The 26,654-nt window shown below is 43.9% G+C and overlaps 2 protein-coding genes across 4 annotated transcripts in view; one reads left to right on the forward strand and one right to left on the reverse strand.

The window, feature by feature from the left end:
* The window catches only part of ANGEL1 (angel homolog 1), an 18,022-nt gene extending 10,623 nt beyond the window's left edge, over positions 1 to 7,399 (reverse strand). The window contains exons 1-8 of one of the 3 annotated variants that reach the window (XM_042813286.1): positions 7,345 to 7,399; positions 4,854 to 5,453; positions 4,100 to 4,326; positions 3,425 to 3,494; positions 2,195 to 2,628; positions 1,411 to 1,537; positions 515 to 625; positions 186 to 255 (exon numbers count right to left, since the gene is read on the reverse strand). In XM_042813286.1, coding sequence (XP_042669220.1) covers positions 186 to 255; positions 515 to 625; positions 1,411 to 1,537; positions 2,195 to 2,628; positions 3,425 to 3,494; positions 4,100 to 4,326; positions 4,854 to 5,220 — 1,406 coding nt within the window. In that variant the 5' untranslated portion in view covers positions 5,221 to 5,453; positions 7,345 to 7,399. Of the gene's footprint in view, positions 1 to 185; positions 256 to 514; positions 626 to 1,410; positions 1,538 to 2,194; positions 2,629 to 3,424; positions 3,495 to 4,099; positions 4,327 to 4,853; positions 5,454 to 5,711; positions 5,884 to 7,161; positions 7,245 to 7,344 lie in introns of those variants that run through there. The other 2 variants (XM_042813284.1, XM_042813285.1) reach the window with 2 other exon arrangements.
* Positions 7,400 to 10,361: 2,962 nt separating this feature from the next.
* Positions 10,362 to 26,654, forward strand: part of LRRC74A (leucine rich repeat containing 74A) — a 19,631-nt gene continuing 3,338 nt past the window's right edge. The window contains exons 1-11 of the mRNA XM_042813605.1: positions 10,362 to 10,386; positions 13,536 to 13,646; positions 15,312 to 15,487; positions 15,836 to 15,943; positions 16,703 to 16,799; positions 17,231 to 17,280; positions 18,064 to 18,145; positions 19,769 to 19,854; positions 20,182 to 20,376; positions 22,471 to 22,566; positions 26,158 to 26,301. Of these exons, the coding sequence (XP_042669539.1) occupies positions 10,362 to 10,386; positions 13,536 to 13,646; positions 15,312 to 15,487; positions 15,836 to 15,943; positions 16,703 to 16,799; positions 17,231 to 17,280; positions 18,064 to 18,145; positions 19,769 to 19,854; positions 20,182 to 20,376; positions 22,471 to 22,566; positions 26,158 to 26,301 (1,170 nt within the window). The remainder of the gene's footprint in view (positions 10,387 to 13,535; positions 13,647 to 15,311; positions 15,488 to 15,835; positions 15,944 to 16,702; positions 16,800 to 17,230; positions 17,281 to 18,063; positions 18,146 to 19,768; positions 19,855 to 20,181; positions 20,377 to 22,470; positions 22,567 to 26,157; positions 26,302 to 26,654) is intronic.

Consider the following 26,654-nt stretch of genomic DNA (forward strand, 5'->3'; position numbering starts at 1 on the left):
CATATCCAATACCCAGTCCTGTCCACTCCTTTCATTCTTGAGCTCATCGACCCAATGGTGCCAGAATATCACCTAGTTGCTGGGATCTCAGTGGACCCTCACAATTATTTCAGTCTTTACTTCAAACAGATTTTCAGTGCTGCAGAAAGCGAAACATGGAGGCCACAGAAGGTGCCTCAAATTACCTTGGGATGAACATCTGGAGATCAGGGTCATTCACTGGAGCAGTGTTCTTGGGCCAGTATGGAGGGGGGTCTGCAAAGAAGTAGAGAGATTCCAGATAGATGTACATAAATGCAGCCTACAGAAGAGTTTGAAACCCAAGGTACCTAAGAAACACTGTCAGTGCTGCAGTAAGACTATACTCTGACCTCTTAAGGAATCAATTAATAATCATAAAGCCACAGAATGCTACTTTTCTGTCTTCCCTTTTTGTACCAGGTGTTACCTCCAACAGTTTTTCATTGCTATACAGCTAGGAGAGTTGTGAGATGAAAAAATACCCCACTAATACCTGGTTTAGCATCTGTCACACCTTCCAAGAAGACCAGCTCTGGTGGTCGTTCACAAGCAACATCACAAAAATGGAACTGGAGCAGGAAGTCTCGGCTGTACTTACGTCTGCCTGCAGACAGAAATATGATTTAAGAAAATAAAATATCTGCAGCAAAGTCACATTTATAGCAAGTTTCATACCAAGCACCCTTACACCATGTCAACAGTAATCAGTAAACAAGCAGTAACTGTACTCTGTTCTATTCCTTTAGCCAATGCATCCATCATGGTCAGCACCTTGATGAGACAAATTAAGAATGTTCCCTCTGAAGCACTGTAAGTTCAAGGGATTTTTAAGCAGATCAGCGAGCTCGCAACTTAAGGAAACTCAAGTCTGCCTAAAAAGAAAGAACAGTTCTGCAAATTAGGTTGAATACAAATTTTATATTCAGACTTCCAACAAAAACTATTCAGTGTGGCCTCCTTTTTTAGAATCCACTTTAGAAATAGTAGAGAACAATTACTGTTTTTGAGTGGACTCTTGGCATTTTCTAATTCCAGCATGCAATCAGTACCCAAAATTGCTCTTACAAATACCTGCAGTTCAAAGCTATGGATGCCAAACATCAGTTACAACTGCACAAAAGCTCAAGCCTGAGAATATAAAAGATATGTGGAGCAATGGTTACCTGGAATCCTCAGCTGTAGGCTAGAGAAATATTGCAGATACTGGGCTACAGTGACAGACTCCAGAAAAACTAAATTTAATTCAAATACCAAGGAAAAGCACAGACGAATAGAATTTGTTGCTGACTGCCTCATATAACACATGCATTAGCTACTGTGGGAGACAGCAAGGCCCACAGACTCTCAATCCACAGCAAGCTCATATACTCAGCACACACTAGAGCTCACCCTGTTTCTTTGGCCGGCACACAGTAACATACTGGCAGTTGTCTGTTACACCCAGTGAGCTCGGCCACAGCGGGGACAGCAGTTTCCGAGAATGCAGCTGTTGGGAAAGGTCTTCCTGACCAGACACCTGCAAAGAGGCAACAATCAGCAGAGGAAAACATCAGCAACACACAACAGAACTTCCGCAAGCTATAGACAGTGTATGTATATGCATTCACCAAGAGCAAAACAGGAAAGTGCCCTCACAGTGGCAGTGCAGTGGGGCATGGATTCAATTAACTAGAAGTCACCATACAGAACATACTTTGTGGACATGTGTTATTGAATTGATAATTTTGCATGAAAGCCAAAGACATATCTAAGCATGGATATAAATTAACAGGTAGCCACTTGAAGAGTCCAGCACAGGTAACCATTTCATGGGCAAAACTGGTTTCACATCAAACACCTACAAAAATTTCAGGTTGCGTTGGTGGATTTGTGCTCCCCTACACTTCCAGTCACCCAGCAACAGAAATCCCACAGCAAGGGAAAACCAGGGTGTGAGATGAAGTAACTCTTATAACTGGTCTGGCTCAAAAGAAATAAAAAAAGCAGTGTTGGAAGCAACATGCACGCATTTTTCTACTTCTTTCCTCAGCGCTGGTGGAGGCATTGGGGATGAGTCCTGAATAACTGAGTTTAATACTGGGACTCTTTCTTGTAAGAGGAAGAATACAGCCTTGCTTTTCTCCAGCAGCGCGCAGTAAAGAGCCACCCCATCCCAGTTTTGCTTGGCACCTACCTTCCAGGCTGGCATTCCCTGGTAGGAAAGTTGACCATTCCGGATGAATTTGTAAAGCGGAGAGTCAGGTACAGAGTTCAGGTCGCCACACAGGATGACAGGATAGTACTGACCTTCAGCAGTTTTTGCAATCTTGTCAATCTCTGCTAGGAGCAAGGCCATCTGGGCAAGTTTGATATCTCCCCGCCGGGGATTGAACAACACGTGTGTGTTGGCGACGCACAAAGGACTGACTGCCTTCAGATCAAGACCCTCTGGGAGCAGGGGCTGCAGCAGAAGCACCAAACCCACATTATCCCGATTGAGGACATCCAGGCCAGGCCGGAAATACTCGATGGGGCTGACGGTGATTAGCTGGAATCTGCTTTGCTTGTAACACACTGCGCAGCCATCAGTCTTTCTCCCAGTTCTCCGTTTATAGAAGCAAGCAAAGCCTGAAGAGAAACCATCATCCATTAAAAAGTTAATCTGGTTGCTACCTCAAGCTCTCATTCCATTCAAATTCAGCAAGTTAGTATAGCAGACTTGTAGAAGAGGTACCTGCTATGATTTGGAAGAACACAATTGAATCCAGAAGGACTGCCCAGAAGGATTATTTCTCCAACCCCTATGCATTCCAACTGTGTTAATTTTCAGCCTGGTTTCTACAATAGATCTAGGCTCTAACTACAAAAAAAATCAACCGCCATCTGCCAGTAAACAACTCTACTTGTAAAGCACTGGTTGCTTAGTAACATAGCATTTTACAGCCCCTATCAGCATTCCCCTAAGCCTCAGCTCTCTCTAGCAATAAGCAGTGCTGGGGCACATAAGAGAAGACTCACTGCTTGGGAGCAGTGCTTTTCTTCCTTCAGCTGCAATACTTTCTGCCATACAGTTACTCCTAGTTATAAACAGTTACTCTTAGTTATTCTAACATACAGTTACAATGCTCTGGGTGCAGCATTATACCCAATTCCGTCCCAGTAATCACCATCTATAATTTATAATCATGTATTTTCTCTCTCCTTGTCCTCCTAGGACAGATTTGTTACTCTGATCTCTCAAATTGAAAAGTCAGTTACAAATGAAAGGGTAAAGGTCCAGGCAGATAGCTCAGAAGTGAGGCCAGCAGCTCAAATGAAAAGGAAGAAGAGTTCTTTTGAGACTGAATGCTTTGAAGACTAAGAGGGAAGCACTGCTCAGTCAGGCCATGAGCTGGGCATACAGACACGTAAAAGCAGGACATACCCATCTTCACGAAAGCTGGTTCTAGCTGCTCCCTGTAATGGTTCTCTTGCACCTCCTGTAGACACAGAACCTGGAAGGAAGTCAGAGACCTCACTTGCTCCAACAGTATTTGCCAGTTACCTTGTTTCAGGGAAGGAAGAAAGTGCAAAAGTATGCTCGCATACTAACCCTGCAATAGAAAGGCCACAATTGCAACTGTGTCCCTTAATTCCCACCTAGAGAGTGATAACTTTCTGGGTCACATTAGTTATCAGTGATGAGGCAAAAGTTCCTTCATCACGCAAAGAGGGTTCACAGAGAAAGTCATGAAGTCTTCTTTTATGTGAGCCCCCTCTTCTGTGCTGCCTTATAAACTTAGCCCTTCCCCCAGAAAATACATTACTCTTCTTCCTTCACTTCTGCTGTTTATGAAGTTAACCTCTGTTAGCTAAGTATTACTAAATGCTAAAAAACACAGTCAAAACAAGAAAGGCAGCAAAAAATTGTATACACAAGGCCTCATTAAGTCTCAGAGGAATCAGCATTCAGCTACCAGGTAGATACCCTCTTCCTACCACTTTCCTCACCCTTAAAGAAAAGAAGGAAAAAAAAAAAAAACACCACAATGCAATTAGATCAAACAAAAAATTCAAATTCTAGTGATACTAACATGTAAGGGGCTTAAGTCATACTCACATCAGGATCCCAATGTTGGATCTCCTGCAAAATATTTGGAAGGCGGTAGTCCCAGTTCAGGATGTCTGGATGACAGTGCAGGTAAAGAGCATGGCCCTGTTCCACCAGGTCCTGGGCAAGGATGTTGTAAGACATGACACGAAATTCAAAGACAGGATTTTTTTTTGAGCCCAATTCTAGCTCACAAGGCTGGACAGAAAGATCCTCCCAGTCTCTCCATAAAATCTCTAATAAATAAAAGGAAAAAAAAAAAAAAAAGAGAAAGCCAAATTACAGCCATTCTGGATGCCCTCCAGATTTTTTTGTTCCTCTGGGACACAGAATATCAATGTCATTCCCTAAGCTCGGATAATTAAGCCTCTAACCTAATTCTCATCCACTCTGGGTTTCAGATGCTTTATTTGGATTCCTTTGGTTAGTTGCCACTGAGGATGAGGTAACAGAAGACTGCAGTTGAGCATATAGAAAAACTCAACAAGCTTTTGGGAGCTTTCTCAGGCACAGCTCCTGGGAAGTAATGTATCAATATTCAGACAGCCCACTGGCACAGACACTTCTAGCTGTGATCAGCTTGTCCTAGGCAAAACCTGACTTCATAGATTTCACTAGCAGATCTTGTCAGTTCTGTATGGTCTGATACAATCAGTGTTTCCCTGATAGCAAGCCCAGACCTACTCCCCTCAGAAACAAAAACCTAACCAGGCTCTCTACAATACAAATTCCTAAAATTAGATCCAGAGGTGTTGACACTGACCATGGTAGGGTACTTCCGCTGGGAGAGGACAGAATTGCACAGCATCCTGAGCAGGCCAGGCAGGGAGCTCCGTTGGCACCATCTCTGTGCCACCTGTTAAACTCCACGCCAACACCGCCGGGTCTTCATTCAGCCCTTCTACACTGATAGTGGCACAGCCAGCTATCTGAGAATCCGCTTGTGGCACCAGAGCTGCCCAAGGTGCACTGCCTACTACAGCCACTGTTTCTTCTGCTGGTAATTTTTCCAGTTTAGTCTCTGCATGATCTTGCAGTTCTGAAGAAGTCAAGGCACACAGCTCTGTGAGCTGCTGACTGGCACACCACACGACTTCTGGAGCTGAATTCAGCTCACTAAGGCTACTCATCAATAGTTCTGAACCTTCTAACCAGGTGCTGGTGGTTGCAGCCGATACGTTTCCCACTACTGGCGCACTCTCACTGGCTGATGAACTCCCCGCTCCTTCCTCCAGCCACTGCTGGAGCAGGGCTTCTCGCTCTTCTTGGACCAACTTTCCTCTGGTTGCAGCAAAGATGTCTTCTATCTGGGTGGACGTGCTCTTCGCCAGAAGCACATTCTTTCGACACGTAAAGAAAGCATCTGCCATTAAAAAAAAACACACACACAAAAAAAAACATAAAACAGATGAATATGCTTTCCCATTCATTATTTCTTTCTCCAGTGAATTTGCTGTTGTATATAACCATTCAGTGTAGCAACCCAAACAAATGACTTCTCTGAAGAAAAACAGTTACAATCTGAGTAACTTACCCTGCCTCTTAATGTTAGACCACAGTCTATAGCTAGCTTTTAGTCAAAGTCACTGAAACTGTACAGCACAACAATGCCTTTACCAACCTGAGTAAGTGCAATTCTCGCTCAGGCAGCACCACAGCCAGTCAGCCAAGCTGGAATGTGCTGTGGCAGTTGGACCTGTTCTCAAATACACATCTGTACAAGTTAGCTGATGGGGTGCATGGGTTAAGAAGCCAAGCTTTGAAGGTGACGACTTGGAACAAGTTTCTTTACAGAAATTTGGTAAAATGTACTATTCAGATAAGATGATTAAAAATGGTCACATGTCACAGCAATGTGCTAGAAAAACTGTTCTGTAATTAGAGATGAAAAGTAAAGAAGCAGGGGGACAAATATGAGCAATTAAAAGACTTATTAAAGAGAATATATGCACAGAAGAATTCTCGATAAGAATTAATGGCCACCTGGTAACCGCTATGTGTGATAAATATATATGTATACATAATCTGCTGTTCACACAACACTCTTGAATATTGGTGGTGTAAAGCAGAAAATGACAGGGACTCTTTCTAATTCTATCAACATCAGAAATGACAGTATTGATCTTTTGCTACAAATCATACACAGATACCAGTCCCTGCTGTTAAGCAGGAATTTCTGTTGTCTACAAATCCCCTTTTTTCTGCTGTACCCCTGCAGCAGTCACCCATAGCAGTAACACACAAGGGTCAGCAATAACTGTAGGCTTGTTCTGCTGGTATCTTCTGTGAATGCTTTTTGCGTGCATCAGAAATGTAGCACAGAGACCCACAACCCCCCTCTGTACACTTGTAATGGAGCTCACGTTTGTCACAAATACCAGCACTTCACTTCCACACACGGCTATCATAGGAGCTTATAAGGCAAGAGCTGAATGTCGGGGCGGCCAGCCGGTCGCTGTGATCAGCCTGCAGCCATGGCTGCCACAGACGTGAGAACCGGTTCGGGCAGGACGGCTCTACATGAACACAGCACCAGGGCCTGCGAAGCCACAGCCGGATCGGGGAAACCAGGTGAAATCTGCACAGACCCAACTGAAGGTGCTTAAGGGCTACCAGGCCTCACAGCTGGCCGTCTCCGAAGGTCTCCCCGGGACCCGCAGCGCGGCTCCGAGGCAGCACGCTCAGAGCCTCCAAGAACAAAATCCGCGACTTCGAAGCCAGGGTCGGGACCTGCTTCCAAAACGCCCGCCTCCAACCACAACCGCACGGAGCCGCACACGCGGCGAGCCGCGCCGAACGAGCAGAAAGGGCCGTGCCACCTCAGAAGGCGACTCCGGGCAGCACGGGGCCCCTTCCCAGCACCCAGGCGGCAGAGCTGAGGAAGGACCCGGCGCAGCCTCCACCCGAGGAGCGGAGGCCGCCGAGGGCCCCGCGGCCCGACCCGGCCCCAGGGCGGCGCCTTATGGGAGGCAACGCCGCCGCGACCGGAGCGCGGCGGAGGGAAGGCCGGGCCCCGCGCGCCCCCCCGGCCGCTTCCCGGCCCCGCCGCCGCCCGCCCGGGGCCGGGTTACCTCGCAGGGCCCGGAGGAGCCGCACCGCCGGCAGCAGCACGTAGCAGAGCACGGTGCCGATCATAGCGCGCGGCGCGGCCCGACCTCCTCCGCCGGCCCGGCCCCAGCTAGGCGACGCGCCGGCCCGGCCCCGCCTCAGCAACGGGCTGACGGCCCGAGCCCCGGCTCCGCGCAGGCACTCACCGCGCCGCGGCCGTCCCCTCGTCCGGCCGTCTCGGGCACGGGTCTCGCCGCGCGCCGGGCCGGCCCCGGCAGGTCGGGGCAGGCGTGTGGGATGGCCCGGCTGGGGTGGGGCTGCGACCGGGGCCGGGCGCCCGCGGGGCCTGGTGACGGCGCTGACGCCGGGCGGCCGAATCGGTCCGCAACCCGGGAGGGGTGCTTTCAAATGGAAGTTTGCGCTCTGTTCTCCAGAAGCCTTCAAAAGTTGCAACCCCCTGAAAAAGCACCACATAAAGTCCCTTCTGGTCCCAGGCGGTTCGTGATTACAGTTCACTACGTGTCTCGCAAACCTGTACCCACATTAGTCAACATCTCGCAGAGAGCAGGCTGTGTGGACAAACCCCGTTGGCAGCAGGTCGAAGCACCAGCACACCAACGCGTTCTCCTTCTGTGGTTTGCTCACAGCATGTCGCAGCTCTGCAAAACCACTCCATGTAATCAGCTGTGAGCACACTGTGAGCACCTTGTGGCCCTGTGAAGCTGAGGCCTGTCATGCTGAAACCAGACAGTTTCAGGGAAAAAGTCCTGCTTGAGCTACATGTTTAATACTTTGTTTTATTCCGCATTTGGCTGTGCACAAGGTAAAAATTGAACTGAGCACCACTGCAGCTCTTTACGACAATTACATATTTTAATGTATCATAGTAATATACAAAATTGGCAAATCTAACTCAGCTAAACTGCAATGTCCATGAAAATCACCCTTGTCATCTGGTAGGGAGCATTTAGATCCTATATCCGTACTGGTTATTGCCTCTCACTTATTAGAGGTTGGTTTCTGCTTCAAGTTAAAAGCTTCTCATATTTTCAGAATAATGCTTTATGCCACCTCGGGTGTTTCTCCTCCCACTTGGGAAAGACACCCAGCACACTTCTGGAGGGTGATTTTAGTAACCCTCTTCCAAACTCCCTTAAAGATGGCTCTTGGGATTAGGTCAACAAGACTCATGCTGTCCCTAACTCTGCACCAGCCAGTGCTACCAGGCTGTGCCTCGGATGGGCCCTAGCTGTTGTTTTATGTTATCATAGAATCATTAAGCTTGAAAAAGACCACTAAGATCACGTAGTCCAGCCATCAGCACACCACCACTATGCCCACTAAACCATGTCACTCAGCACCACATCTACACTGTTCTTGAAGTTCTCCAGTCCCTGGAAGTGGTGATCCCACCACCTCCCGGGCAGTCTTTTCCAATGCATCACCACTCTTTTGGAAAAGAAATTTTTTCCTAATATCCAAACCGAATCTCCCCTGGCACAACTTGTGGCCATTCTCATTTGTCCTATCACTGTAACCTGGGCTTCTTTCAGGTAGTTGTTGAGAGTGATAATGTCTCCCCCGAGCCTCCTCTTCTCCAGACTGAACAATCCCAGTTGCTCCTCATACGGTCTAGTGTCTAAGGTCTATACTGTGATAAGCACAGCAGGTGTCAGTGGCTAGGACCTGAGCTGATGTTACTACGTATATGTCACGGAATAACCTCTGTGCCAAAACTGAGTATGTCTCTGGCAAAGTACAGCAGTTGTCTGCAGTCTCCCATATCTGGCCGCAGTATGAAAACCATCATTGGTGTCTGCCTAAAACAGAGGATGTTCTCCAGAGGAAGGGTTTGTGACAGCAAAGGCAAATTGCCAGGGAATTTAAAACAAAGCTGTTCTTTGAGAGTTCAAAAAGTATCTTCAGGCCCAGCCCACATCAGGATAAGCAGACTGGAATAGAGAAGAATATTGGCCAGAACCACAGACAAGCAAGGATCTGGACTGCCACTGTTGTTTGGCCTATGCGAGAGAAAAATATTTACAAACTTGGCAACAGAATCAAAGCTGATGGAAGTCTGCTTTGGGGTCAAACCTTCCACTGGTTTATGCATCATATTTTGTTTTATAGCCAAATGTGACCCTGCTGTGGCCTCTAATGAGTGGACTAGCTGGGAAGTTTATGTAGAACCTACGGGGGGAAAAAAACAGAAAAGATATATATATATAAAACAGAATATTGATGGGAAGGTTCAGCCTCTACTGCCATACCACCAACAGCTGCCTCTGATGTTGTGGCCAACATAATAAAAGAGGAGGCATTATTTTCAGAGCAGTCTTCATACATAGTGTAGTTTAAATAAACTTCAAAGATTTTGAAGTGTATGCGTCAGTTCTGCTCAGGCTCCATCAGAAATCCTCTTGTGTTACAGCTTTAGATTTCTCCCCTTAGGAAAGGTTTCGGAGTCCTCAGCATAAATTGCATAAAATAATAAGTGTTGAGCCAAATTTGGCACCACCATTACTTGCCCAGACAAATGAATACTTGATTTGAGGCCCCATTAAATGCTGGTATGTTCACAAACCACATGTTATTGAGGAACACACAGGAAAATAGGCAATAAAGAAGTTTGAATCTGTTGAATACTAATAAGGCTAATGCACCCATTTCTTTCTAAGCTCCTTTCTGACTGCAAATGCAGCAGTCTGCCTTTCCATACAAAGCTGTATAACCTGCAGACCAACCAGAAGGAAGGAGAAGACTCACCAGAGATCTGGCATCACCTTCTGATATTCCTGGGGGTTCTTACAGCCAAAACATCATCTGATCCTGTCCTTGGGTGCTGACACCATCAGAGACCAAACAGCCCTGGTTTCCTGAGAAACCTGGAACACAGAGTTTGGGTGTGAAAGTGAGGTCACAGAATGGCCAGAACAGAGGGGTGAGGGTGCTGAGGACAATATAGGGCTCTCCTAACATCCAGCCAGCCCCTACAAAAACAAAACAGGGTTCTCCTGTTTATAAGCAGTATAAATCAAGAACGTCAACCTTACAAATAGCACCATTCCTCTTAAAGGCTTTTAAATTGCAGCTGAACAGCTGTGCTTTGTACAACAGAATTAGAGGAAATGGTGGGGCCTAAAAGGTAGCTGTAAACTTCTCACTGAGGGAGGAGAAAAAGCAAATAAACCTGCAGCTCATTGGTAGTGACAAGAAAACAGCCATGGACAAGGACTCTGAGAACACAGGTGCTGTGCTTAGTTATCTACAAGTAGTCAGAAATAGGTAAATCAGCAGGGTCCAACAGGGAATACAGGGAGCACTGTGTCTGTAGACAAGTGAAAGTCTTCCCTTCTGTGACCTGGGCTGCATTGATATGTTACTGCCAAGAAGTGGGGTGCCAGGGGACCCAGGCTGCTGCTGGCCTGAGATGGCTACTGCCAGAAGGCTGGTGACAAATCAGACCAGCACCTTGCTTAGAAAATAAAATGCCAGCTGACCAGTACCAGCATTTATACCTCCTGGCAATTATACGCAGCTGCCTTTCATTCCCCATGGAGGATCTAGTAGCTTAGCACTGTGTAAAATGAGGTCCTATTTTAGCCCTCCCTTGCTAGGAAAGGTGGGTTGGCTTTGAGAGGCAGACTGGTCCTGGTCTGCACTCTGCTAAGTAGCCTGTTTGTAGTATTTGGGGCTTATTTCCTAGTCTAACCTAACTTTTCTCTCATTAAATTATACTCTAATTTCTTCTTAGTCACAGTAGGATGGGACCTGGCTGTTCGCCTGAATTATTTTTAAGGTATGGTACAAGGAATGTAGAAGTGAGGATGACCTTGACAGTTTCCTTTCACACTTGAAATTCCTTAGCATATATCAATTAGATTACATCATAGAAGAGAAGGAGAGTGATTTATTACAATTTTCGTCTCACCTGAAGTTGAACCACTACAAGCAGTGATTATAAGAAAGATGACTTCATTAATTTAATAGTGGTATGCCGAGCATTTTGTAATGCTAGGCAAAAGAGAAGAAAATTTCCTCTTCTTTACCATCCCAGTATAAATTGCTAGTGTGGTATACCAAAGACTTATAAAACACAACAGAGAGAACAATATGGAGTCCAGACAACAGGTACTGCCAGCCTAGCATGAGAAGGGTTTTGCCAGTCTCAGTACATTGTAAATCTCCCATCAAACCATGGTATGAACTCCCCTCCAGGTTCGTGGTTGGTAGAATCTGTGCCTGAAGAAGACTGACCAGAAAGCTGTGTCTGCAGTCCCAATGCCTCAAAAAAAGTGAGAGAGAAAAGAATCTCCAGACTCCTCAGTCTTCACTGCATTGGTTTTGACAATGATCTCTCTCTTGTGAGACCCCCCCCCTCGATTGCTGCATTCAGATCTGGGCTCCCCAACATAGGGAGCCTACAGGAAAGCTGGAGAGGGACTCTTTATCAGGGACTATAGTGATAGGAGAAGGGATAACTCTTTAAAAGGAAAAGAGGGTAAATTTAGGTTAAATATTAGGAAGAAATTCTTTGCTATATGGAGGGTGAGACCCTGGAACAGGTTGTCCAGAAAACAGATTGTACCCCGGGATGCCCCCATCTTCAAATACCTGAAAGGTGCTTATAGTGAGAGCAGGGCTGGCCTCTTCTCACTGGTGACAGGTGTCAGGATGAGGGGAAATGGCCTCAAGTTGCACCAGGGTAAGTTTAGGTTCGATATCAGGAAAAACTTCTTTACAGAAAGAGTGGTGAAGCACTGGAATAGGCTCCCCAGGAGAGCAGTTGAGTCACCGCCTCTGAATGTGTTTAAAAACTGTTTGCATGTGGTGCTCAGGGACATGATTTAGCAGAGGGTTGTTAGAGTTAGGGTAGTATGGTTAGGTCGCAGTTGGATTTGATGACCTTTAAGATCTTTTCCAACCTGAGCAATTCTATGATGCTATGATTCTATGATTCTTGGAACTGTTCAAGACCAGGTTGGATGGGGCTTTGTACAACCTGGTCTCCTGGAATATGTCCCTGCCCATGGCATAGGAGTTGGAACTGTATGACATATAAGGTTCCTTCCAACTCAAACAATTTTATGATGATCATGATTCAATACCTTTTACATTTCCGCTTGAATAACATCTTAACAAGGCAAACATCTGCATCAGTGCTACCTTATACAGTTCCACAGGGATGCTAAGGACCACATCTGGATCTACTTTAGAAGGCTCAGATCACGTAGTGCAGGGTTGGCTGTTAGTGGGCACACAACAGTTACGTTATCAGAAGGTGATAAAGCCTGGAGGGATTCTGTATAGCACACAAAGATCTGTCTGATCCCTAGGGTGGGAAGTTTTTTATCAGGATGACTAGCACTGTAGGGTCATTAAGCAAAGACCACCTGGGGATATTATTACAGTATTTCAAATCTGGGTCTTTTTGTCTCATGAGTTCTTTACATGGGATTTAAACCTGTTCTTACCCTTTCTTGTGGTGAAATACAAATAAAGCCATCAATTGAACAAAGTCTGGCAGAAGGAAAATATCTTAATGAAGGAGCTGCAGGGATGGTTGAAATGCTGTGATGTGGGTGCCAGCTGTCCAGTCTTTCCCTCACACAGATCTGAGTGAACAGCCAAACTGCAAGCTTCATGAAACATCAGTGCAAAGTGACACCCAGAGCAGCCTGGAACTCTGAAGAGAAATAAGGATTAAGGGAAGAAGGTAGTAAAAGCAGTGTCAAGGGATGAAAAGAAACAGTAGGAAAAAAAAGTGTAGTTATTCACCCAAAAATATTTTGGAAAAATCACTCTTGATGATTCTGGTGTGCATTTTCTTGTCTTAAAGAAGAATTTTCCAAATTCTCATTTTCTCTCACAGTAAAATAAATTATGAACGGTAAGCAAGAGAAGCTGTGCTACTTCTATCGAGTCAGGTTACGCTCAATCCCAACATACAATAACATTCAAAAATTCCTTTTCTGCTTTGCTTGAAGAGTACTACAAAGCAATCCCCATCTGATAGCAGTCAGCCAACAGTATCCTGCCTTTGCCTGGGAAAGTCTGAGTCAGTTCAGGAGAGCTAAAAGGAGCTGGCACAGCTTTGGTTTATAGGTTTGTGGGAAAGTGGGATGGAGAAGGAAAATTGGTTGTCTAGTCATTTCAGAAAGAGGGGAAGGAGAGAAAGGCTGCTGCTGGGAATGAAAATCTGATGTGAGCCCATGCCAGAGCTAGCACCACACGGGGACCCAACACGGAGTGGGCATGAAGTGGGGCTGGGGAAGGAGCACATCTGCAGAATGTTGAAGAGAGGTGCAGACTTCAGTGAGAGCACTAGGAAGTTGTCATATACCAGGAGTCTCAAAGTGCTGGGTTGGCACTGACATGTGAATGCTTGGTTTCATAGCAGATCAGAATGAAGAAAAGTCAGATATCAGTAAGCCTCCAGAATCTCCACTGTCTGATGCCTCAGCAGAGAAGGCCGCACAAGGCTCTGACACTGACCTAGATGTTGAAGGTGAGTGCTTTCTTGCCATCTGCCCCTCACTATCCTTTCCCCTTACAATCAGTGCTGTACCTACCAACACGCATGTGTCAGAAATGAAGGCCACAGAACACAACCACATCAGGGTCCTGACATCCACATCTGACACCTGAACTGACATCTGGCAGTTCAAAAAGGCAGGGGGGATTCATTGCCTTTTAGGAGCTTCCACTTTGACATCAAGTGTCTTCCTTCACTCCTCTCTGTACAGAATAAACAATGGCTGTTCCTTCATTCTTTTCTTTCTCCTCTAGTCCTTAATAACCAATGCTAGCAGAGCAGCCTGCCTGGGCAGTATACCACCTAGAACAATCCAAGGGTGGGGGGTGGGGATCAGGCCCAGTGCACTTGAAACACAGATGAAATACTGCATACCAGCTGTTGTCTGCATGCCATAGGTTTGCCATGATTGTCCTTTTCTGCTTGCTCTTCTCTAAATTCCTGTCTAGTGAAGTCAGTCCTCTGGCTAAACAAGTCTTATGCTCGTTTGTGTCACAGTAGGACTTTTCCATAATTTTGGATGAACATTTTTTAACATGTTGTAAATTGAAGGAAAACTTTTTTAAAAAAAAAAAAAAAGAATGCAAGAAAAAAAGGACTTTTGTGAGAGGCCTCAGACTGAACTGGAAAAATGGGAAGGGAATTTGTCTTGAGGTCAGACCACTGAATGTGTATAACAACACAGAGAAATATGAGCTCTGTGTATGGGGTTTTGATGAAGGAATTCCAAATGACAGGTTTCTGTGGAAATACAGCTGCCAGCTGCACTGATATTTCTCACTGCAGCTGTGTCAACAACACCCGATGGCCAAGATGGCAATGCTGGGATTCTTTCTGCTGATTGTAAGCCAAAATGTTCTGAGCTGCCCTCGCTCTGCTGGCAATATCAGCTGCGTGCTTCAATTAAGACTTAAAGGAAAAAAAAAATGGTGAAAAGGTTTTTGCCTGATGTCAGAAATTCTCAATTACACCAAGAAGGATTTAGTCACATTGCAGACTGATGAGAAGCTACAGCTTATCACCAAATGCCAAGTGGAAAAGAAAGCAAGCTATGTTAACTCTTAGAAGTGTGGTATAAAGGCATGGGGAAAATTCTGGATGGAAGATAACTTTTTAAAAGTAAAATTCTGCAGTTGTTGCATAGTGTTACTTAATTTAGCTCTGTAATTAGTAGTATAAGTCTTAACAGAGAGGCTGAGCCAAAGAAACTGGCATAGTTTGCTGATGGTTTGGTTTGAGTCATGAATCAAGACAAAACAAAATGAGGTGCTCATTTTGGCAAAGAGCGAGATCTTGGTTGAGGTGGCTGCTGAGTTCTCGGCAGACAACTGGCAGGCTGTCCCCATCTCCCATGTTGCCACAGATGCTGAGGCAAGAATCCTTCTGCTCCTCATCTCAACATTCTAGCGTGAAGAAATGTTACAGATATTGGGGCAAGTCCTGTGCTTAACACGGAAAGGTCAAGAAATCTATATTCAGAGTGTTTGCTTTGGGGTATTAGGGAATTATTAGTTTATGCTTGCCAGCTGTGCTTTATTCAAAGGACCCAGAGAAAGTGGAGTGCTTGGGAAAAACAGCCTCAGAAGATGGATGGCAGACACAAAATGCACCACTCATTCATATACTTTTTCTCTGCAGATCCTGGGAAAGCCTTTGGAGGTGTTAGGGGTGCAGAGCTGTACCTGGAAGCATGCAGACTGATGGAGGTGGTGCCTGTCTCACACTTTGCTCAGAACTTAGCCAAGTCTTATATAAACCTGAACCACCATGGTCTAGGACCCAAAGGTGTCAAAGCCATTGCTATTGCTCTAGTGGTGAGTACCTAGTAAGAGTGGGGCCATTTTTGTCAATGTCATTTTAGGCCTCTCCTTGAAAGCCATCACTGAATACACAAAGTGAGAGAAAATGTCCTACATTACCCATAGGAATTCCAAGTCCTCCTTATATTTCTACTCCCCTGAACGGGAAAGCCTTGTGTGGCAACTACTGGCCTTTGCTGAAATTACTGTGCCGTGCCCCTTGCCTACAGTCCTGTTTAGGACCTGCAATGCCTACTGAGGTTTGGAGGAAATGTCCAGTATCTGTTGACTGAGAAAACAACCCACTTCACTAGCTTTCCAGCTGTCTTTTCTGCGTCTCTTTTTACCTTTGTGTCTTTGCAGTCCAATGCAACTGTCACCCACTTAGAGCTGGAAGATAACCACATTCTGGCAGAAGGAGCCATATGCATAGCAGAGATGTTACGAGAGAACTGCTCTATTCGAGAACTGGTACCCAATCTGATGCAGTTTTTAGCCAAAAGTATTGCTTACCAAGTTCAATCATCTGAAGAATTTCAATACAGAAAACTAATTCATTCAATTCCAAGTTTTAACCAAATAACAGTTGCTCCCATGCAAAAATATTCATATCTGAAAGGCATGGTATTTTACGCTCATCTAGTTTTAAAATGTACAAGCTTCTGAAATGGCAGAAATGTGCATGTGATGAGTCTCACGAGGCTCCCAAGATCTGGGAGCCTGGAACTGTTCTTTTCATTAGCAGATGTAACAATAATTACCAGAACTGGGTTTTTCTAGGTCATGCTTAGCCAACAAAAAAATGTTTTGGTCAGAAACTTTTATTCTCCAATATGATATGAGGAAAATTTTCTAAATAGATTAAGGGAGTAATGCATAACTTTCAGATTTAAATCCTTAGGAATGTTCCTTCAATCTGAAAGTGAGGTAAGAAAAATTTTGATGGGCCGCGGGATCTGTGTTGCACTGAGAAGAAATGTTCTTAGCCAAATGCCTCTTGGTTTACTGAAGACAAAGATCCACATGAAATTGATGGCTCTAGGACTTTGTTTCTGCTGGGAAGGCTATGGGATTAAACATACCTATAGCTTTTATTAATTATTGCTAGTATAACATTTCTTATATTATTGGTCTTGCATTTTTTTCTTAAGATCTTGTGTATTAAAAACACAATGAAGCTAACTCATTATTTGAGCTCATCTTTTTTTGTCCTCCCTTGTCTCCTTCCAGAACATTTCCAATAACCACCTGGACACAGAAGGGGCTGAAGCCATTGCCAGTTTGCTTTTGGAAAATGCATCCTATCTCCATACTCTTCAGCTCTCAGGTGGGCTGCATGCACTCAAGCAGTGACAGCAGTGGAAGTGAAATGCCACATGTTTCATTTCAGTCCCCCATCCCAAGAGCATTAGTCAGACCATGGGCAAAAACAATTTCTTGGTTATGTCCCTTACAAGAACCCAAAGTGGCAATGTGGAAATTAGATTTATAGCAATATGATCAAAATAAGTATTCAGCCTGCTAGCCTCCAGCCCATCTGCAGAACCAGTCCCATATGAGAAACCTGGATCATTGCTGGGTGTCTCCAACATCTTGGGATAATTCTATGGATTGAAGCGGAGGAAAGGCTAACATATCAAAGTCAGATAAGGACCGTGATTAACTGAATGCTTCACATAAAAGCACAGTTTCCTGCAGACCCCAATACAATGCCAAGGGAGAGATCAGCACACTGTTCACATACTTCTTCCTCCACAGGAAACAGTTTTGGAGAGGAAGCTGCATCATGCCTTGCTGACGCATTAATGGTGAGTTACCTGAAATCCAAGGTCATTTGCAGCCCAGATTGCGTAAGACTCCTCATTTTGAGCTGATATTCACTTGGCATAATTTCAGATGGCAATAACTATATGAGTTCCTGGCATAATTCTGCTAAGTGCCTCTTGCTTACTTCAGAAACAAGGGAGCCTGGAGGATACAAAGAAGGATGGACTAGATTAACGTTTTCTCTGAACAGCTTTGTGAGTCTGGCTGAGAAATAAAACCTCAGGACTGTGTAACAACAGAAGGAAATACGGGTAATCCCAAATTTTCAAGAAGCATAAGTAGGCTAACATAAGAGCACTTTGCAATTCTGCGACAAAAATCTTGGTTTCTCTTCTTATTTCTTGTTTCCAAGTTTCTGCACTATTTGGCACCACCAGAAGACGCCATGAGGGAAGGCCTTAGGCTGATGATAGAAAGTGCTCTTGGTCAGGATTCAGTGCTGGCAGTGAAACAGGGGGCAGCAGCCGGATATGTTACAGATCAGACATAAGCTGTGTGAGAGAAGTTTGCACAACACAGCACAACACACAGTCCCATTGCTTTTGCTGTTTTGGGAAGATAATTGCTGTGACTTTGTATGACTGACAAAGCTTTGTCTTGGGGTACACAGTGCCACCATCTCCATGTTGATGAACTCCCACATGGTGTAGATTTCAACGAGTTTGATATCCCTCTGTTTCATCCTCACGCTGGGGCCTTAGCATGGCAGCTGGCTGCAGCTGGTTGGAAGATCTCATTCTTCCTGCACATTTGTCTCTCTGCAGAGCAATTACCAAGTGAAGAAGATGGACCTCAGCCACAATGAGTTCTCTGAGAAGGGAGGACAGCTCCTAGGACAGATGCTCGGTAACTTACGTTATTACTTTCCAAGAGCCAGGTGTGCAGGTAGTCATTGGCAGACACAATGGGTCCAGCATGGTGAACATGTACTTCCTTCTTGTCCAATGACCTGGTGGGCAATACGAAAGACCAGATTTAGAGATTCCTGGCTGGTCCACCAACTCACCCTATTCACCGCAATTGACTGTAGCCACTGTTTCACAGCTGTCTCAGAATAGAAATGAAGGATGAGAAACCACAGTAACAGAGGAGTCTGTGTCAGAGAGAGGGAGCTGAAAGAGAAGTCCTTTACAGTGTTTAAAGCAAAAAATTACATTTTAATGGAATTCTAGAGCATAAAAACTGTTTAAAGCTTCTGATCACCAATTGAAACTTTTCTTAAGTATCACAAACTCTAGTGGTTTGAGTCATTGTGTATCAAGCAGCATTGTGTATCAAGGGAAACAGATTAAAAAGAAATAAAATAAAGCTGCCTAATTTAGCTCTTCAGACAGAGTGAGATCCATGATGCATAGTAGCCCTGGAGAGGGAAAACAAACAAAACAGTAAAAATCAGTCATTAATTTATGGTACTATTTGTGCAGCAAAAAAGACTTGCACAGATATCTGGCAGCATTTCTTCCCTCAGCATCCACAAGAAAATACTACCATGACAGGCACAAGCCTGTGACCTGAGCATCCTGTGTTCCTTGAGAATGCCAGTAACATGTCTTTGATTTAATTAGCAATTTCATTCCCCTGGTTCAGTATTCACACTGATAGGAACCTGCTTCTAATTACAACCCATGTCTTTAAAAGATGGATCAATTAAAACTGCAGTGGGGGAGTAGGCACTATGTCCCTGTATTGCTCAAGTCTGAAGGGAACCCAGGGACCAATACTGAACCTTGTGACCTTCCCAGCCCAGAAAAAAATGCATCTCCAAACTAAAACTTCTTAAAGCTCTTCCTTCCTGCCGGCTCAATACAGGCAGGAGCTGCAGAGTTTATTGCAGAATCTGTTTTTCTTCTGATCTGTTTTTTTAAAGGAATATTTTAAAGTTAGCTAAATTCACCATCTGCCTCCGTCCATCCTCCCATCCATGGAAAATCTGGATGAGAAATGCTTTCTGAAGATGAGAAGCTTTGGCAGTAACTTCTACTCCTCTCAGTGTCACAGTGACACAAATGAATTCACACATATCCTGCTCTAAGTAGAACTTAAACTGTGAGGTGTGTTTTGCATGGAAATTGGCACTGACATGTACAACTGGGCACTACTAGTATGAAGCTGAATTCCCCTCCTCTGCTAACCAAAGATAGGCAGAATGAGTCTTGATGTTTTGGATGTGGCAAGGAGCATCCAAACATTTTTCCAGTGAGAAACAGTGCCTACTAGAGTCAGAAATCCTTCCTCTCTTTACCTCCCTCCTTCACAATGCATCCTTTGACTAAGCCAAAAAAAGCTATCTTCCCTTTCTGCTTGTGATCAATAGCCTGTTCTCTGTTCCGTGGAGGCAACAAACAGAGAAGACTGTAGGTACAGCTATTGCTGAATCTCCAGCAAACTTGCTCTGAGCCCCTGCCTGTGAGTCAGCATCTGTGCTCAGACTGCTGTTCATAAGATAACATCTCAATTTCTCTATCTTAGCTGTCAATACAACACTAGAGATTCTGGATCTGAGCTGGAACCACCTGAGGAGGAAGGGAACAGCAGCATTTGGCACAGGTCTTAAGGTAGGAATTCTCCTTCACAGTGATTACTGTCAGAAGCTGATTAAAAAACTGATTGGGAACTCACATGCCTGAGGTCTGAGCAGGATTCAGAAGCTCTAGCTAGGCTTATTCTACTGACATTAGGAGGCAGTGCCAGGTGAACAATTAAAGTAGTGGGTAGGTCTGGTGACTCGTGTGGATGGAGAGGTGCTGGGACATTGAAGAGATGTTGGATTCATTGGCGCTGGGCTGGATGTGACTTGTGTCCTGTCTCAGTCAAGCGAGAAAGGGTAGAGTGTTACACATGGTGTACATGCAGTAGCTGAGATCTCTCTTCTCTCACCGGAGGGCAATGCTGCACTGAAAACACTCAACCTGTCTTGGAACAACATTGGGAATGAGGGAGCACACGCCTTAGCAGAAGCTCTCAAAGTTAACAATGTGCTGATTCACCTGGACATCAGCAACAACCAGATCAACAATGAGGGAGCCAAGAAGATTTGCAAAGGCCTTAAAGTCAATGGAACACTGAAAGTCCTGAAGGTAAAATGAAGCCCAGGCAGGGCTGGAAGAGAAAATGGTGGGAGTAGAAAGTTCTGAGGCACGAAAGACAGAGTGAGCAGTTTGAACTAGAATAGAGTAGATGAGTACTGCTCTGGTTTGAAGGTGAACAAAGCAGAAGGAAATTCTGTGCTCTGAGTTTCTACCAGGAAAAATTAATTGCACTGTTCCCTCAAAATGTCACCCAAATACTGGCCCTGGCATAACACCACACCCATTATACCCCAAAGTGGTTGATACCTATCATATCTAGTCTCAGTCAAGAGAGCCCAGGCATTCAACACGTCTAGCAGAGCCCAGGCATTCATCAGGTCTGCGTAGATCCATAATACAGAGTTGTGAATATACAGATTTATACATATTCTAAGCTTCAACATAAGGCAAAAGTTCAGAGATTTGAATCATAGAATCATAGAATGGCCTGGGTTGAACAGGACCACAATGATCATCTAGTTTCAACCCCCCTGCTATGTGCAGGTCGCCAGCCACCAGACCAGGCTGCCCAGAGCCACATCCAGCCTGGCCTTGAATGCCTCCAGGGATGGGGCATCCACAGCCTCCTCGGGCAATCTGTTCCAGTGCATCACCACCCTCTGTGTGAAAAGCTTCCTCCTAATATCTAACCTATACCTCCCCTGTCTTAGTTTAAAACCATTCCCCCTTGTCCTGTCACTATCAACCCATGTAAACAGTCATTTCCTTTCCTGTTTATGTGCTCCCTTAAGTACTGGCAGGATTTGAAGGTAGAACGTGCCTTTCTCAGTGTGTTAATGATTTGCTAAAAATTTGTTCAAACAGGACAAACTGTTATTGCTACATCAAGGCAATGCCATAGCACTACCCTGAGGTGTGTTATCAAGTCTTGGAAAAAGAAAGCCAAAACTGTATTCTGATAAACTAAGAATCAATAATCTAGGAATGGCACAAAGCTGAATGACCAGCCAAACTAGCCTGAGAGGTTAGGCTTGAAAGCTAATCTATCTTCTCAATCTGAAATAATTCTATAGGAATTCTGCTCAGAAAAGTCAGCCTGCTTATGAGGTGGATTCTCATCTCAGCTAAAGCTAATGTCATTACCCCGAGAATGTGCAAATGGCAGTATGGTGGTTGAAGGACATCTTTAAAACTGTACAGGTCTGTCTTTGGACAACCCATCTTTGTAAATCACTGCAACCACAATGCCTTTTTTGGATTGCTGTTCTAGATTACATAAATAAATGTGGCTGCTTGTCTCATTCTTAACATGGTCAAAGGTAGGATCACTTAGCTAAAGCTTAAGCATTCCTCTCTGGGAGCTGGCAACCCTACAAGCAGCACATGCAACACAGCACTTATTGTCCTAACAATATCTTTGCAGTGGTACAAAGGGTAGCAAGTGCTCTTTTATGTAGCGGTACAGATTGTCTTGGGAACTGATAACATAAATAATATAGAGTTAATAATTTAGAATTCCATTAGCCTATGTTAACCACCATGTTTTTTTCACATAATTGGAGTGGAGAGTACATATAAAGTTCAAGTTGGAGAAGAGGTGATGTTCATACACTAAGGAATGTACACGGCAATGACAGCCCCATAACTCTAAATATCTTGACCTTGTAGGCCTGAGACAGCTGATCAGCCTGAGCCTTGATCAGCTGTGCTGCCAAGAGGATCCAAAGGGTATGGGAAAGGTCCTGAGGGGTACTTGCCATCTCACAGGGTTCTCTGTTCAGATGAACTTTACTAGCAAACACATCCTCAAACACAGTCCATCGTCTCAGCCTTTTGCCGTCATATGACTAAGCACACCCTACATCACATACTCCCATGTGACACACAGCAGGGACACGTCAAATTTCATAGATGGAGACAGAGGCTGAGAAGGCAACTCCACTGGAGAGCTGCACTGCAGAGTTTTGAGGACAGAGACAAGAGATGCTGAGACAAAGAATAAATACATCAAAAGGGACCACAGTTATTCTAAGACCTGCTGAAGGATGGGAAGAAAGGGTCACTCCTGCAGTTACAGCATGCCTCCTGCAAGGACACAAAAGTTTCATTCTCACTATGTCTGTCCACATCTTTCTTCCACAGATGGCCAATAATCTCTTGACCGTAGAAGGTGCCACTGAGCTAGTGGGATCTGTCAGAAAGAACCCCAATTCCATGATGGAAGAGATCAACATCTCAGTAAGAGCTTATGTACCGGAAAACTTCAAAGCCCATACAGCACAGTTTTAGGAGCTAGTTAAATCCCAGAGCTGTCCCCCTCAAAACTGTTTTGAGACTTGCTGTCTGTTTTGTTTGTGCATAGCCATTATTTAAGGGAAAGAAAAAAAAAAAAAGCTACCATTTTAGAGCCCTTGTAGGAGCCACAAGGAAATTATGGTTTTTTTGGTCTATCTCTGGAGAGATTTGCCTGTAAAATCAGCACATTTCACTCCCTTTAATTTTGCAGCAGCAGAAGCAGAAGGAGGAGTGAATTCAGAGTAGGGGATGAATTCTCTTCATCCCCTGAGCTGCCTCCCTCCAGGGTAGCCTAAGATGCTAGATACTGTAAAGTGCTTCGATACTCTGTCAGGATGAAAGAGGAACAGAAAGAGATGAATGCTTCAAGGCATTGAAAGCAAAGTGTTTCTTATTAAAACAAAAAACAAACAAACAAACAAAAAACTACCACAAATTAAAGCAAAGGAAAAAACTAAAGGTGAGAGGATAAGAATCAGAAAGGCCAAATATTAATATGCATTTTTCTCCATAGCAAGATGGTAACGTGACATATTACTGTAACCTCATGTGCTACTTCTAAAATGGCTCGGAAAGTCCTACAAATGCTTCTGATTTCCTAAGTGAGGGCAGGGGCTACATCCCAAACCCATGCTGAGCAGAGACCTGGGCATGCACCAGTCCGCTCCTATCTCTCCCATCCATGTGAGTGGGAGAAAGAGTGGCTTGCAGGCCAGAATGGACTTACAGAATATGTCAGTGGCTTCAGGGTCCTCTGTTTATCTTTGGGAGAGCCATGATTAAAGGAAAGACCATTTTCAAAAAATCAGATTTGAGTCTTGAAAGATAAATATTATGTTCACATTTGCAAAAAGCTGAATAGTTCAGGGGGAGTTCTGGAGACTTAGACAACAGGTGGTATCTTTGTCCTGTGCTTCCTGTATCAAAGAAATGAAAACAAAGCAGAATAAATAATATTCATCTATGGTCTTTGCTGGGAGTACCAAGGGCTTTCAGCAGAGATAGAAAGAATGGGTATTCCTCCAGGGCAGACATTTTTTCCTGCATAAATTAACATCAAAGAAAATTATTTGCCAAGACTGCTTCATTTTGCAAAAAACCCCACAAAACTAAAAGAGTCTGTGTGTGAATAAAAGGCTTTGATATAGTATGCATGCTTCTGTTAGTTTAACTATTAGTAACCTAAACAATTCATAACCTTGTAAAGAGTAATATGTTATGGCTAAATTCTGAGAAGTTAAAGAAATTATTGAAATGCAATTATTTAAAAGGAGTCACTTGAGAAATTTGGAGGCAAGGAGTTCATTAATATTTAGAATCTTAAATATCACTGAATATTTCTGCTTTTCAGTGTTAACAAATGCTCTCTTTTCTCCACCCCTCAAAAAGTCTAAATTATCTGGCATTTCCTAAAGTGAATGGTCAATGGCACAAATTTACAATGCCTTTATGGTATCTCAATCACATGTTTGCAGACAAGCATCTAACCTCTCTGATATATTTCATTCCATCTGTGATGTATATGGTCTTGTATTTCAGTTCAGAATATTTGCAAATACACACCTCCAAAGTTCTTCTGCTGTCCTAAATCTTTAAGAAATTAAAAAATCTTTAATAAGAAATCTAACAGCCTTTTCTGCCCCTTTTTTTGGTGATAAATGTTTATTTTGACTTTCAAAGAAAGAATAATTAGTGTGTCTTTAAGTGACATTTCAAATAAGGGTCATTTCTAGAAACCTCCGCATAGGTTTGACAGCACTAGTAAAGGCAAAGTGATAGAAAGACACATTTTTAATGTTGTAGTTTATTGCTTCTAAGCACATTTCTACCATTTCTACCATTTCTAAGCACAGCTGTTCCTCGCACTCTTTCCATAATCTACTTTTACAGACTTTCAACTTGCATTTACTGGCAATCAGGTATTTTTATGGAAGGCATGAATCAAAACAGCCAACACGCCTATCTTCACCATCACAGCATGAAAGAATGTCCATTACTTATCAGTTGCCTGTGCATTGTTTTTCTGGGCTGTGGGATGACTGTGCCAAAGATGCAGAAATAACCACCTGGCTTCCTCCAGGTTCAAGCTGACTCCAGCATGGCCTGCTTGGCCAGGCGCGGTGCTTGGTTGTGCTGAGGCCACACTGGCAGCCTTCTGCCTTTCTCCTGAGTTCAAGCCCAGCCTGGCAAACCTTGGGGAGAGCTGGCTGCAGGCAGAGACAGGTTGGGTCTCTGTGCTGGGTTCCCAAGACTGAAATGCGCTGCAAGCCTGCGTATTTCATCAAGGTCTGAATGGCTCTGGCAGTGAGCCACTCTGCATCCATAAAAACACTGAATGAAGGCTAGTAAACCCAGCCAGACCCAGGCTAGTTCAAGACTATTCACAAGTAATAGCAATCAAGACCTCACTGTAATGTAAGTTCTTTAGCTAACAGTAATTTATTGGGATACCTTGTAAATACACTTCAGGGAAAAATATGACGCTTGATGCCTTGGAAACTTTTTGCAGTGACAGAAAACAGAAGCATTTGTGAATTTGCTGTTCCTAAATTGCCTTGAAATTTCCATCAATTTAATATGTAGAGCTAACATAACACGTGAACAACTGTATTTCCTTACTCTTCTGGAAAATCATAATTATATTTTCAAAATGTCAGTCAAGGTAAAGGTAAATTCATTATATTGGTAGAATAAATTACAGTAACATCTTTTTTCTTTCTTTTTTTTTTTTTTTTTTTTTTTTCCAGACAGTGAACTAACATCACAAAACCCTGAAACAGGACACTGTGCTGCTGCCCATTCTATAAGCAGTAAAACAGAAAACTCAGAGTGTGAGCTCTGACATGCTGAACTGTCACTACTCTGTCTGAAATCCTTAAGAAAAAAGCAATGCCAGGCCTTGCACTGCTAACTGGAATTTCCTCTTTAGGGTTAGACAAGGAAACAGTGTTTTGCCATAAGTTCTTTTCATCGGAAAACACACAGACTCTTCCAAGATAGGTTCATCTCTCTTGTCTGGGCTACAAAGCCACATTGCCAGGGATACTCATCTTTCTGCACCTTGGCTGGTACTGTTTTCATTTTTTCTGAACTCTAAGACAAATTTTGGTCACTTAAGTGTTTGCCTGGCTGTCTACGTATAGTTAGAATGGAGAGGAGATCCAGGCAGAACTGTCTCTGAGATGAACACGGATCACCTAACGTTCAGTATAGTTTTCAGTACAGGCATTTACCTGATGAACATTTACCTTAATTAAATAAATTTCTACGTAAATTATAGGTCCTTTTCTGACTCAGGCCTTTTCTGACTCAGGTCCTTTTCTGACTTTTCTGACTCATGAGAAGAAAGAACTAAGAACACTTATTTAGGGTCAGGCTTCTGTTGGATTACTGAAAGTGAAGATCAGGTACAGGAAAACAGCATCACCTTAGGGAAAGGTAGTTAATGTTGGCTTTAGTCAGATCAGTTAATGCAAACAAGTCTTCGTTGTTTGCTGGTCATCCACACTCACTATCCCTCCTTTTGTGTTTCAGAATGTCCTGGTGAATGAAAATTTCATCAAGTTGTTGGAGTTAGTGTATCAAACACGCCCTGAACTAAATGTTATCTACGGGGAGGTTGAAGGCTGCATCTCCAAAATCTCCAAGCAGCATCCAAATCCTATGAAAGTGATTCAGGTGAGCTACTGAATTTTGTTCCATGGATCTCCTGTACACAGCACCCATGCCTCAAGCACTTGAAGAGAAAGAGTTTGGAATGGATAAGCTTTCTGCCAAGTAGGAAATTCAGGCAAGTTCCTTCAGAAAAGTATATTCAGAATCACAGCTGCACATTCACATCTCTTATTCCATGCAGATTGACCAACTAAATCCTTCAATTTTCAGGAGGCTGAATGCTTTTGGATCTGAGCGTATAGGGCTAAAAAAAAAGAGGGGGGGGGGGGGGGGAGGAGGCCGCGGTTATTTTTTTTCATATTTTTTTTTTAAAAAAAAAAAAACAATATATTTTTAAGAAAAAATAAAACTAAAAA

The sequence above is a fragment of the Centrocercus urophasianus genome, unplaced genomic scaffold, assembly GCF_019232065.1.
Source record: "Centrocercus urophasianus isolate 14NV4802_14NV808 unplaced genomic scaffold, USGS_Curo_1.0 seq_14, whole genome shotgun sequence".
Taxonomy (NCBI): domain Eukaryota; kingdom Metazoa; phylum Chordata; class Aves; order Galliformes; family Phasianidae; genus Centrocercus; species Centrocercus urophasianus.